Genomic DNA, 13,167 nt, shown 5'->3' on the forward strand with positions numbered 1-13,167 from the left:
ATGATTGTAATGATTTTAATTTATAGTTATATGTCAGAGTTTAGTTATTGTGATTTTATTATATTATATGTATGTTGGCATTGAATTCTTGCTATTAATATGTCGTAAACTGCCTTGAGTCCCCTCAGGGGTGAGAAAGGCAGTATGTAAATATACCAAATAAATAAATAATAAATATTCCACAGGTATATTATATGCTCCACTTGCTTGACTACCATCAGATGCTCTGAAGATGCCAGCCACAGAAGCAGGCGAAATGTCAGGAGAAAATGCTGCTAGCACACAGCCAGAAAGCCCCAAAACCATGCAACAACCCTGTGCTTCCAGCCATGAAAGCCTTCAACAATACAGAAAGTTGGTTGTTTCAGAATTTACTTCCATGAAGAAGGAAAGATCACTCTTTCAAGATTATCAGCAGCTGCAACTCAATAAACAAGGATATCGCTCTCCAAGCCAAACATGAGCCTGGTGTTGATGGGTGTGACGTGTGTTTGTGTGTAGCCTCACCTATGTGCCTCAAACATCTGAAACAACAAGCATCTTCAATTGTCCTCACCTGGCTTCTCCCGTCTGCGACTCCATCTGGTTGACCCACGCTTTGTAGATGTCCACCGGGTCGGTCTTGATGTTGAGGGACTTGTCCTCCATGATCTCCTTCACCGCTGGCGCCAACATCTGCCGCAGGGCATTCTGCCCTCGGGCCCCGCGGTTGAAGCTCACCACCATCTTGATCACGGTGGGGTTCCCGGTCACGATCTCATGCAGTTGGTCCACTTTGGACCTGCAAGGAAGGCAAGAGGAATGAACAGCATTCCATTTGGGTGCAGAACATCATCATTCCCTCCCCAGGACCCTGCTCTGTGGCTCTATATCCCAGGCATGGGCCAACTTCGATTGAGTATAGAAATATAAAGGATAGGAACACAGGAATCATCAGAATGTTATGAGAATGTACAGGGAAAAAAGTGAAACTGTGTCTGTGACAATGCTACTTATATAACCATATATATTTTATATACTAGCCATCCCCTGCCACGCATTGCTGTGGCCCAGTCTGTGTACATGTGTTTTGTGTGTATATATGTGTGTGTATATATTTGTGTATATGTGTGTTTGTGTATATATGTGTGGTAATAAAAAATATTTTTTGGTTTTTTAAAGTTTCTTCTGTTATGTTTTCCAGTGTTTTTATGAATGATGGTCACTTGTTGGCCTAATAGGTGTATTCTGTCCAAATTTGGTGTCAATTTGTCCAGTGGTTTTTGAGTTATGTTATGTTAATCCCACAAATGAACATTACATTTTTAAATAGATAATTGAGCCCAGGGCTGGGGCTGTGTGAAAAAGCTGTTTACACACTTGATCTCTTCCTGCAGCGCAGTCTGGAAGAGGCGCAGGAGCAGGTACTCCTCCCTCTGGTTGGAGGCATAGTTGTACAGCGTGAAGATCACAGAGTCCATGAACTTGGTGGATTTGTTCTGCGGCATTTGGAAAATCAGCTTCGCCAGGTACGTTGGGTTGGTCTGCAACAAAGAGAGAGGAAGGGAGAAAGGAGAAGGTCTTGCAGTCAGCAAAGCGTGGCCACAGCCTCCTCTTGTGGAGACCCCTCCCGTCCAAATACAACACACACACCCCTCTCACCTGCAGCAGGTAGAAGAGGTGCTGGTAGGCCTCCAGCTTCTCCCTCTTCTCTTTGCTCAGGGCCTTCAGGCCACCCCTCTGCTTGTTCAGCATCATCATGTCCGACAGCTGCTCTTTGTTCTTCTTTGTGAGCTTCTTGCTGTGAGATACAACATCCTGTGGAGAAGAGTGAGGAGGATTTATTTGCATTCAAGGAAGGATTAGGGTTTGCTTCAAATGAAATCTAGCCCTGAGGACATCAGATCAGGCTTTGGAATTAATAAAGACAACCAGCTTCCTGGATTGTCAACAACAGGATCCTCTAGGCTTCGCATCCAAGATTTCCTTCCTAGCTGAAGAGCATCAACAGAAGTTTCCCTAAAATGGTGTTAAGCTAAGAGACCTAAGATGCTTCTCAACACTGCACATCTCTAGGACCAGGACCTATGGCTCTACCTCCAATCCAGAGGGAGAGGGATGGTGCTGGAGCCATAAGGCCAAGGCAGAGATCATGAGTGATCTGACCACAATCAGCAGGGATCCTAGGGTTCAAATCAACAAAGAAAAGAAGACCTGGCAGATGTCTGCCTGCCCATCCCATTCTTCGATTGCTACCTGGAGGGTGATTTTGTTTTGCACCAAGAGCCCGATCTTGATGTCCATCAGGTTGAGGTCGTTCTCCAGCTGCTGATTGGCACGGATCAGGGTCACCACTTCCTCCCGCAGCTTCATGAGGTCGAGCTCCTCTTGGAAGTCCTGGTCGCTCTGGTCCAGCAGATGCACAAACTTCCGCACCACGGCCATGGGAGGGTCTACGGCATTGACTGTGGAGGACGAGGAGGAAGAAGAGCAGAAGGGAATTAATTGGTGGCTGCAGAAAGAAGGTGGCCTTTATTCTGAAACTCAGATTCTGGTTTCCTGTGCTTATAGTAGCAGCCATTCATGAAAAATGAGGTGCTATGTGGTTTCTGGGCTATGTGGCCAATGTGTTCTAGCAGCATTTCCTCATTTCACCTGCAACTATGACTACTGGCATCTTCAGAGCATCTGTTCCCTTTGAATTGTTTACAAAGGCTAGGCTACTTCCAGCAAGAAATCAAGGGCCAGTGAACACCTTAACCCAGAGAAAGGGTGTCTCTAGGCAGTTAAGAATTCAATGGGAACAAAGGCCAGGCTACTTCTAAAATAATAATAACCATTATTACCATTATTAAATTATTATTACTATTATTAAACTATTATTATTATTAGATACACAACAAGATTAGTACACAACAAACAAGATCACTATGCTGGCTTTTTGTTTCCTGTGCACTAATCTTGTTATGTCTCAAATAATAATAATAATAATTTAATAATAGTAATAATTATTATTTAATAATTATTACATTGTTAAAATATTATTTAATAATTGTTGGTTAATAATTATTTAATAATTTATTATTATTGTTATTATTATTATTATCTGATACACAACAAGATTAGTTCACAGCTGGCTTTTGTATTGAATCAAACGTCAGGCATTTCCCAAGTGTCTAGGACTGTGTGATGTAACAGCGAATAATGTGTGCAGATCCGAGCAGGATGGCCTTTTGCAGCTGATAGGTGGTAATTTTTCCAGCACCAATTGTTTTTAAGTGATTGTTTCTAAAATTGTTTTTAATTATTTCAAGTATAATAATAATAATAATAATAATAATGTCTCCTGGCAGTAAGCAATAAAGGGCCAGGGAATGCCATGCAGACAAAGGATGTCTCCAAGACAGCAAACAATTAAAACGGAACTAAGGCCAGGCTACTTTTATGCAAATGCCTTCACTAACTGACTATGCGGTCTTCATGATTATGCACATGCTAATGGGTGGATTCCACTCAACTCTTGCAAATTAAGTTTGAAAATAAAGAGACTAGAGATATTAAGGCATTGTGCATCAACAATGGAAAGGGCCAAAGAGCCTGGGAGCGCCTCTCAACGCAACCTTGTAGTGGCCATTAGAGAAACACCCAATAATCATCATCATCATCATAATCATAAAAATAATAAGCTTTATTTATATCCCGCCACCATCTCTCCCCCCCCCCCCCATGGGGAATCGGGGCGGCTTACATGAGGCCAAGCCCAAACAACAGGTTACAGCAAAATAAAACCAAAAACACAAGCAACAAGCAACAACATCATAATTACATAAAACATATGAATACATTAGCAATATAAAATTACAATAAGCACAATCACAATGACAGTGGGCGGGCAGCATATGCAGGATAAAATGTTAAAAACTTGGGGTGAGATAAAAGGCGGAGCAGGTTATGTGCAAAGGAGAGCTCATAAAAACGGGGTTGCAGAACCAAACTTTCTACAGGGTGCAAATGAGCAGCCAGACGGTGCAAGGGATAATTCCCTTTAAAAGCACAAAGAGGAAAGAGAGGCAAAAGCTCCCCAGATGTTTGAAATACTCACTGAGGGTTTTGTAGTCATCACGGGCTTTATTGGCACGGATAAAGGCTTGGATTTTCACAATGTCATTGATCTAAATGAGGGGGGAGAAAAAAGCAGAACTTCTGATATTTGTTTCCTCCAGATACACAAAATCACAAGCGTTCTTTCTGCACAGGAATGTGTGTCCTTACATGGTCCCGGAAGTACTGCAGGCGGTCTCTGTAGCGCTTTCGGGCCTGATGCATCCTGGTCATCGCTTGGATCTGGAAAGGACAGGAAAATTAGAGGGTATTGCTTATCCAAAGATCCTGAATAAGGTGACTGCACTATCGTATCTAATGCTACACATACGCCTAGAACTGACAGCTAAGCAAGAGTTTGTTATTCTGCATTGCTGGGAGGAAACCTGGGGTTTACTTTCCAGCTTTCAGGGACCCCAGAAATAACTGGCCTGGCCATGGGGACCCAAAGGGGAAAGCACTGGGAAAATCCCATTCTCAAAGAGCTGCAGCTACAATTGCTCCACTTTGCGGCACTTCTGGTTCTCCCAAGCATTTTGAATAAGGGATGCCCCACCTGAACCTTAAAGAATTGCAAACGACAACAAATTACCTTCACTGCTTCGTCCTTGTGTGCTTTCAGGTACTGCAAGCGATCCTGATATTCCTTCCGCTGCTTGTAGCCGCGCCACTGAGACTGGAACAAAACCAAAGAGGTAACTGTTTACCATAATGCTGTTTGACATATTAATAATAATAAATAATAAAACTTCATTTGTACCCCGCCACCATCTCCCCAGGGAGACTTGAGGCGGCTCACATGAGGCCAAGCCCAACAATGTAATACATCAATATACAACAAAACACAGCATAAATAAAGAAATAAAAATACAATACAAAACCATTATGAATAATACATCAACAATATAAAATTGCACATTTAAGACAAGGAAATCAATTTCAGTGGGCAGGGCCAGTTCCAATAGATTAAAAATTAAAATACTGAGTGAGACAACAGTTTAATGCAGGGGTCCTCAAACTAAGGCCCGGGGGCTGGATGTGGCCCTCCAAGGTCATTTACCCGGCCCTCACTCAGGGTCAACCTAAGTATAAAACTACTTGAAAGCACACAATAACAACAACTATCCTATCTCATCAGCCAAAAGCAGGCCCACACTTTCCATTGAAATACTCATAAGTTTATATTTGTTAAAATTGTTCTTCATTTTAATTATTCTATTTTTTAAAGTGTTGCATTACAAATAAGATATGTGCCGTGTGCACAGGAATTCATTTGTGTGTTTTTCGAATTATAATCCGGCCCTCCAACAGTTTGAAAGACTGTGACCTGGCCCTCTGTTTAAAAAGTTTGTGGACCCCTGGTTTAATGTATCTGGATAGGGGATCCGGGAGATAAGTAGGATTTGATTGCACTAACAGGTAAAATATAGTGCTTGCGAGGGCATTTGCAAGACTTAGTCAGGTCAGGGAATTATTAATCATTCATTCATTGAAGGCACACTGGCACAGACAAGTTTTCAAGCTCTTCCTGAAGACTGTTAGGGTGGGTGCTATTATTAATAGTATCATTATTAATAATAGTATTATTATTAATACCATTAATTAATAATTAATTAATTAATTAACAATACTATTATTATTAATAGTATTCAAATACTATTTACTAGAGATATTAGTTATTAAAAATCGCATGATATAAAAAGCAGTATTTAGTATTTTTTGACCATTCCTTGTTAAAAGTAGATATTATCTAATATTCCACTTGATTATTAATGGCTGCTGACCTATCATTCAAAAAATGACGCCAGAGATGGAAAAAAGGGGAAGGCCTTTACCTGTGTCTGTCTGTATATTGTATGTCATTGTTCACTGTGTAAAAGGCATTAAATGTTTTCCTTATAAGTGTATACTTTAATCTCCTCCAGGGAGATAACGCGGAAGATCCCAAAGAGCCACTATGGAGAGCTGTCCTTTAACCTTCATGTGAAGGTGTCCTTTAACCTGCAGGACACTTGCAGGACAATAACAACATCATAATAATAAACTTTATTTAATATCCCGCCACCATCTACCCAATGGGGACTCGGGGTGGCTTACATGAAGCCAAGCCCAACAACATATTACAATAAAATAAAACCAAAACATAATAACAACACAGTAAAATACATACAACATATGAGTACAAAGACGATAAAGCAAAATCATACACAGTAAAATAAAGTAACATAACATAACAATGAGCGGGCCGCATGTGCAAGATAAAAACTAAGATACTAAAAATACTAAAATCAAGATGAGATAGGGATGGAGCAGATTGTTTGTGGGGGAGAAACTCATAAAGGAACAGGGTCATAAATATAGACCTTCATACAGGTGGGGAAATATACTCTGGGGACAAAACCCTTTGAGGGGGAGCAGGCAGACAGGGAAAAGGGGCTACTATGTCTCAGTCCAAGCTCCGCCCCCATCTCTCCAGCTCATAAATGAAGGGGAACAAGAGGGGAACCCTGAGTGTTCTTCCCGTGCAGGGATTCAAGGGAACGCTCCTCCACTTCAGCCATGTGACACCCCACCCCCCATGCGAACCTCCCTCTTGGCCCAGGTGGCTTCAAAGACTACTTCTCCTGTACCTGGATGCAGGTGATAGCAGGCGCCTGCTTCTTCAGGAAATGCATCCTGGCGTTGAACTCCTTGCGGACCAGGTATCCCCGGCAGCTGGCCTGGAGCCGAACGATGAAGTTCTCGTTGGCTAGCCACAGCTGCTCCCGGTTGTAGGCAGCCGTGACGGAAGAGATGGCACTCTGATGGAAGAAGAGGAGGAAGGGTCAGCTGTGCAGGATCTCCTCCTCCTACTCCAAAGGCTGGACAGCATCCAAGTGGGAGGCAAAGCAAACCCAGGCACTACTCTCTCTTTCCCCAGCTGGATTGCATGCCCCCTCCCCGATGAAATGCATTGGGCAGAGGAATGAGATGAAAAGGATCTCTTCTCAGCTGCAGCCAGCATCGTAGGAAGCTCTGGGCCTCCAGAGAGACAGACCGTCCCAGAACAACCTGCCTGTCTTCCTTTCTTTCCTCGCTCCCTCCCCCACATACCTGGATGTCCTCCCGGGAAAGCTGTGTGTTGTTCTGGACAAATCCCTGGGGTTCCTCCCAACCTCCCTCCTTGGTCTGCAGGTTGTGGTAGTAATGGTAGCCGCCCTTCACCCAGTGCTTCACCCAGGCACTGCCGTTGTCACCTGGGAAAAGAAAAAGAGAGTCAAGGAATGATGAGTGAGGCCCTGCGCAGCTCCCCTTTGTGCCTCTGGAGCAGAGACAAGCTCCCTAGCACCAGGGAAAGCCTTCTTCGCAGGAGAGTGAGAGCCACTCCCAGTCCAGAGGTGGGTAGCCTTGTGCTGAGGGCTGCGAGCCCTGCCTCCCTCCAAAAATCCCTTCTCTCCTCCCAGCCAAACTTGCCACCATTCATTCTCCAGGGAGGGAAGGCTTTGCTGGGAAGGAGAGGAGCAGAACCCTCAACAAAAGCCCCTTGACATTTACCTGCTGCCAGTTTGGCTCTCTTGGCCTCTGCCAACTCCTGATGGTAGGTGTCCGCACACTCTGGTGTCACGCCATACAGGCCCACATCTGCCGAGCGCAGGGCACTGAGGGTTTTCCCAACATTGGCCTCATCTACTGCCTCATTAATGGCCAAAATTCCTAAAGAAACTGGGATGAAGAACAAGGGAAAGGATGATCACTGGAACATCTTCACTCCTCACAGAATCACCCTTTTAAAGAGCACATCGCAGCAGCATCATCATCATTATTATTATTATTATTATTATTATTATTATTATTATTATTTCCCCCAGACAATCTCAGCGCCTTCCCCTTCATGAGTGCCACCTGCCCCTTGCTCTCTCCAGCCTGGAGGAAGGACCCCGAACACCCCAAACATGGCATCCACACAAGTACAAAGCGTGTGTACGTCTGGCACAGGGATTGCAGAGAGGCACTAAGAGCCAAACACACACCCAAAGCACCCCCCACCCCACCCCCATAGCCTGGCATGACTGAGCTGTTGCTTCAAGAGACCAACAGCCCTTCGCCACAAAGGAAGACTTACAGCGCTGGGCCTCCTCCGTATCCTTGTTTGACTGATGGACGCCTCCCTGGATTTCATCCAGCCAGAGGACGGCAGTTTCATCGCGGGTTTCCTGGAGGCAAAGCACAGGAACACAGCTGAAGAAAAGTCTCCCTCCAAATCAAGCAACAGGAATGAGCAACTTAAAACTCCAGGGGAAGTCCGACCCAGGCAACTGAAAGACACTTCCTAAGCCAGGAGCCGGTTTGCAGAGATGAATGCGGCAGAAGGTCAGGAGGAACAGGCCAGGTGGAGAAAGCTCACCTGCGCTTTCTCCCTCTTGGATCGGAGCAGCACATCCTGGTAATGTTGTGCTACTCTGGGTGTCACTCCTTCTAGTTTCGCTGCAGGCATCTGGAGGGCCTGGAGGGTCTTTTTGGCGTCTCCTTCGTCCAAAGCCTCATTGATGACCCCAATGGCTAAAATCCCTGCAACAAGCACAAAACGGAGGGAGAGCTTAACTTTCTCAGTCAGCCTGTCCGAGGCGGCCTTGCCACCAATGGCAACACTTCTGCTCTTGGCTTCCACACATCTGCTAGAGCAGGCATGGGCCAACTTGGGCCCTCCAGGTGTTTTGGGCTTCAACTCCGACAATTCCTCACAATCTCAGGCCCTTTTCTTTTCCCCCTTCAGCCACTTAAGCAAATAATAATCTGGAGTAAAATAATCTGATCTTTGCCAAACCTCCAAAAGGACATGAAAAACCGAAGGGAGCAGAAAAACTGGAACCAGGAGTGTGGTTGGGTGCAACCGTAGAGGAAGAACAACCTGCTTAAAAGGCGGGATTCTCATCCCATTCCTGGCCCAGTGACACTTACGCTCATGTTCCTCTTGAACCACAACGTTCACACGGTCGACGCATGACTGGATGTCGTTCCACGTGATGAAATCCGTCCCTTCAGCCTGAGCCTCAGCTTTCAGCCGCAGCAACTCTTCAATGTATCTGCCACAGCAAAGGGCGGAGTTGAGATCCCCAGTAGCAAAAACAGCAAATAGTAAACACTCTGGCAGGAAGGGCCAGAGAATGAGCGGAACAGGGGATGCAAAGGACAGAAAGGATGGGAGCCTGAGTGGACTGGGAAGGGGACAGGCTTTGGGGCAAAGGAGGCTGAGTCCAAACTGGAGCGATAACCAACCTCTGGAGGTTTTCATCCTCAACATTGGTGAGTCCCGTCACTGGGCTGCTCAGCTGCTTCCAGATCATGTCAACGTCCCCGGCGTCCAGGGCTCGGTTAATCAGGGCCACGGAGGAGAGCATCTCCACCGCCACGGACAGCTCCGGGTGGGTGAGGTTCCCCTGAAGACAGGAGAAGAGGGCGCTAAAGGACATTCATACATTCACACAAACACGAAGACATATTATACACACACACACAATCAGCCTAGACAATAGACTAATATAACAAGTATTTACATTTGTAATACTAACTTACTAACAAAAGAAACTAACTATGGGATATATAAATGGATGGATATTCCTAAAACTAGGGGGGAAATAGAGTATGCATAAGTAAACTGATAAAGTAATTAGAAGGGACACTTATTATATAGGCTTGGAGGAGGAGACGACAATAAAAAGTTGTTTTTTCGTATCAGGAGTGACTTGAGAAACCGCAAGTAGCTTCTGATGTGAGAGAATTGGCCGTCTGCAAGGACATTGCCCAGGGGACGCCCGGATGTTTTACCATCCTGTGGGAGGCTTCTTTCATGTCCCCACATGCTGATAAACAGGAGCTCACCCCACTCCCTGGATTCGAAACGCCATTCAGTCAGCAGTTCAGCTGGCACAAGGGTTTAACCCATTGTGGCAAAATATGGAACAATCTAAGACAGAAAGATCAGTGCGGATGCCAGATGACAAGAGCCTACTTGCTCTTGGTATAGAAGAGGTTATAAATGGAATTGCTTTATATGCTAGAGAATATGTATAACAAGGCCCTCCTCTTCCACATCCTCGGCAATACAAGACTCCTGTGTAGATTTAATTAACTAACAAAACTCCATAAACTATATATCATATTTTTCTCCATCTCCCATCCTTTCTGCCGGTTTCCTTTACGTTAAAAAACCTTTGAAAATGAAAAAAAAATTGTTTTTTAAAAAAGGCCATCTCTGCATCTCGAGGAAAGGATGGAGGGGAAATGGGGTGCAACTGTAGTTGAGTCCCCCCCAGGGGTGAGAAAGGCGGTATATAAATACTGCAAATAATGGTACCACTGTCACCACATGAAACACTGGGTCAGCCTAAGTAAGACATCCCATACTGCTCATACACTCATGGATTAGGACATGACCTGTTCCTCCCTCTCCTTCCACGAGATGACAAGGTAAGATCGCTGCCTGGATGTTCTCTGGCAAAATGCAACACACTTGGGGCATATGGACAGGGAGAATAGGAATCTCAAGATTTGGCATCAACAAATCAACAAAAGGAGATATCTCTCACTCTCTAATTTGTAATTAGATAATAATAATAATAATAATAATAATAATAATCACAATCACAATCCAGTGGTCATCGGCACACTGGGTGCCGTGCCAAAAGATCTCAGCCGGCATTTGGAAACAATAAACATTGACAAAAATCAGTCTGTCAACTGCAAAAGGCCACCTGACTTGGATCTGTACGAATCATTCGAAAATACATCACACAGTCCTAGACGCTTGGAAGTGTTCAACTTGTGATTTTGTGTTACGAAATCCAGCATATAGATCTCATTTGCTGTGGCATGCTGTGTTTTTGTGTCAGAATAATAATAATAATAAACAATTTTATTTATATTCCTCCCTATCTCCCTGAGAGGATTCAGGGTGGATTCCCATTGCAAAAAAGGCAAACATTCAATGCCTGAACATAACAACTAATAGATACATAATAACAAAAATTAAACTCCACTGCATATAAAAACAAAGTATAACTTAGCAAATTAGAATAAAATTTAAACAACCTATTATATCAGACATAAAATATAAAAACAGAAGCGTCAATTTCCCAGTCAACAGAGTTCCTTGGCGGCATATAAACTGATCACTGCTCAAGATGTCAACTGAGCTAGCAGGGCAGAAAGACCCAAGTATGGATTGCAGCTGTTACTCAGAGGTGTAATTGCAATGTCATTCTCTATTCCTTCTCCTCGTAGGCCATGGAGCAGAAGTATGTCTTCAGCTGCTTCTTAAATGCCCATTTTTCTTCCCCACTGTGTGCTTTTAAAAATATAAATAGCCCTGCCAAAGATTCACCGGCGTCAGCTTTTGAGGGGAAAAGGAGACCTCTTGTTTCAACTAAATGGTGTGATTCTGTGTATGTCAACTCAGAGGCGAATCCCATGGAGCTGAACAAGAGGAATGGCTATAAGATTGCAGCCTGACAACTGTTGTGTTGTCCACTTTTGTGGACTGGATCCACTTCATCAGTAGAGACTGAGATAAGCCTGCAAAGCTTATAGATATGCAGGGTTCAGAACAAATGGTATTGGAGAGAAGCCGAAGGAAGCCACTGAACGGCATCCAAAGAAGCAGCCATGGGATGGGTCTGGGGGCAGCGAAAGCCAGGCCAGCCGCTGCATGAAGCATTGTTGTTGTTGTTATTCTTATTATTATGGTTGGCGCTCCATGGAGTCATGCTGGCCACATGACCTTGGAGGTGTCTACGGACAACGCTGGTTCTTCAGCTTACCAGAGTCGGACACGACTGGCGTTAATGTCAGGGGAAAACCTTTACCTTTACCCTATACCCTTCTTTTATTTATTTATTTATTTGCAGCATTTCTATCCCACCTATGTCACCCCAAAGGAGACCCAAGGCGGCTTTACATACAAGCAATGATTTGATGCCTTAAAACACAAGGTATAGTTAAATAAACATTAAAATAGAATTAAATGTACTTTAAAACTATTAAAACATTTAAAAACAATACATTCAGAGTTAAACACATAATGCATGAGCGTAATTCAGGCCATTCCAATTGTCATTGCGCACTGTTCCAAGTCTATCTATTTTACAAGTTCTCTAAAGGCTTGGTCACAAAGCCATGTTTTCACTCTCTTGCAGAAGGTCAGAAGGGAAAGGGCTGATCTAACATCACTGGGGAGGGAGTTCCACAAGGAGACTCAAAGCATGCAGGAAACACAGCCAAACCCAGCTCTGTAGCATGCCTGCTTGTAAAGGACAACGGGGATGACAGCATACCTTCTCCTTTCTCTCTCTCACACACACAAACACACACACCTCTTTCACCAGCGCAGATCAGAAATGAACTTACATCTGGGCTCTGCTGTTGGAGAGTGGCCAATTCCCGCTGGTACAGATCAGCCGCAAAGGGGTAGACTGGGGGCAACTGAGCCTCCGGGTTCATCAGCTCCACCACCGTCTTCTCGGGAAGGCCGTTGCGGATGGCCACGTTGATCCGCCCCACGGCTGCCAGCCCTGGAAAGGAAGGAAGGAGGGCAAAGATGGCAGAAGGTCAGAGGGCCAGAAGACATGGAGAAGAGGCATCTCCAGTGACAGCTCCTTTGCCTAAGGACTCAGGGAAAAGCAGCAGGTGGCCTCAGGAAGGGATGGGTTTCATTGCCTCCCAAGACCAGCACCAAGTTAGAAACACGGAAGAAGTGGGGAGGGAGCCGTCTTTCAGGTAAAAAGAAGTCTCTGCCGTGACACCCCCCTGCTCCTCGATTGGCGCCGAGTGAGAAGCAGCCACAGCCAGGCAGTTTCCCTTTGTTTTTTGTTTTTATTAATATTTTTATTGATGTTTTCCAAATACACTGATTATGGAAGGGATAGGTGTGGGGTGAAGGGTGTTGCGGGGGGGGGGGGGGGAGTTGGAGGGATAAGGGACACAAAGGGGTGAATGAAAATAAGAGAAAAAAGGAATATATGTGTGTGTATGTATATATGCAAAAACAAAACAAAACAAAAAACAGCAACACCCAGAATCAAACATAACTACAACAAACACATAGTTTGAATT

The 13,167-nt window shown here is 44.5% G+C and overlaps 1 protein-coding gene across 1 annotated transcript in view; it reads right to left on the minus strand.

Moving 5' to 3' along the window:
* The window catches only part of IQGAP1 (IQ motif containing GTPase activating protein 1), a 47,393-nt gene that overhangs the window by 14,385 nt on the left and 19,841 nt on the right, over positions 1-13,167 (minus strand). Inside the window, exons 12-26 of the mRNA XM_060755481.2 lie at positions 12,463-12,626; positions 9,337-9,497; positions 9,019-9,143; positions 8,465-8,628; positions 8,183-8,273; positions 7,615-7,782; positions 7,174-7,316; positions 6,711-6,881; positions 4,673-4,756; positions 4,252-4,323; positions 4,082-4,151; positions 2,236-2,444; positions 1,642-1,797; positions 1,360-1,523; positions 557-781 (exon numbers count right to left, since the gene is read on the minus strand). Coding sequence (XP_060611464.2) covers positions 557-781; positions 1,360-1,523; positions 1,642-1,797; positions 2,236-2,444; positions 4,082-4,151; positions 4,252-4,323; positions 4,673-4,756; positions 6,711-6,881; positions 7,174-7,316; positions 7,615-7,782; positions 8,183-8,273; positions 8,465-8,628; positions 9,019-9,143; positions 9,337-9,497; positions 12,463-12,626 — 2,167 coding nt within the window. The remainder of the gene's footprint in view (positions 1-556; positions 782-1,359; positions 1,524-1,641; positions 1,798-2,235; positions 2,445-4,081; positions 4,152-4,251; positions 4,324-4,672; positions 4,757-6,710; positions 6,882-7,173; positions 7,317-7,614; positions 7,783-8,182; positions 8,274-8,464; positions 8,629-9,018; positions 9,144-9,336; positions 9,498-12,462; positions 12,627-13,167) is intronic.

This window comes from Anolis sagrei, chromosome 9 (genome assembly GCF_037176765.1).
Source record: "Anolis sagrei isolate rAnoSag1 chromosome 9, rAnoSag1.mat, whole genome shotgun sequence".
Classification (NCBI taxonomy): domain Eukaryota; kingdom Metazoa; phylum Chordata; class Lepidosauria; order Squamata; family Dactyloidae; genus Anolis; species Anolis sagrei.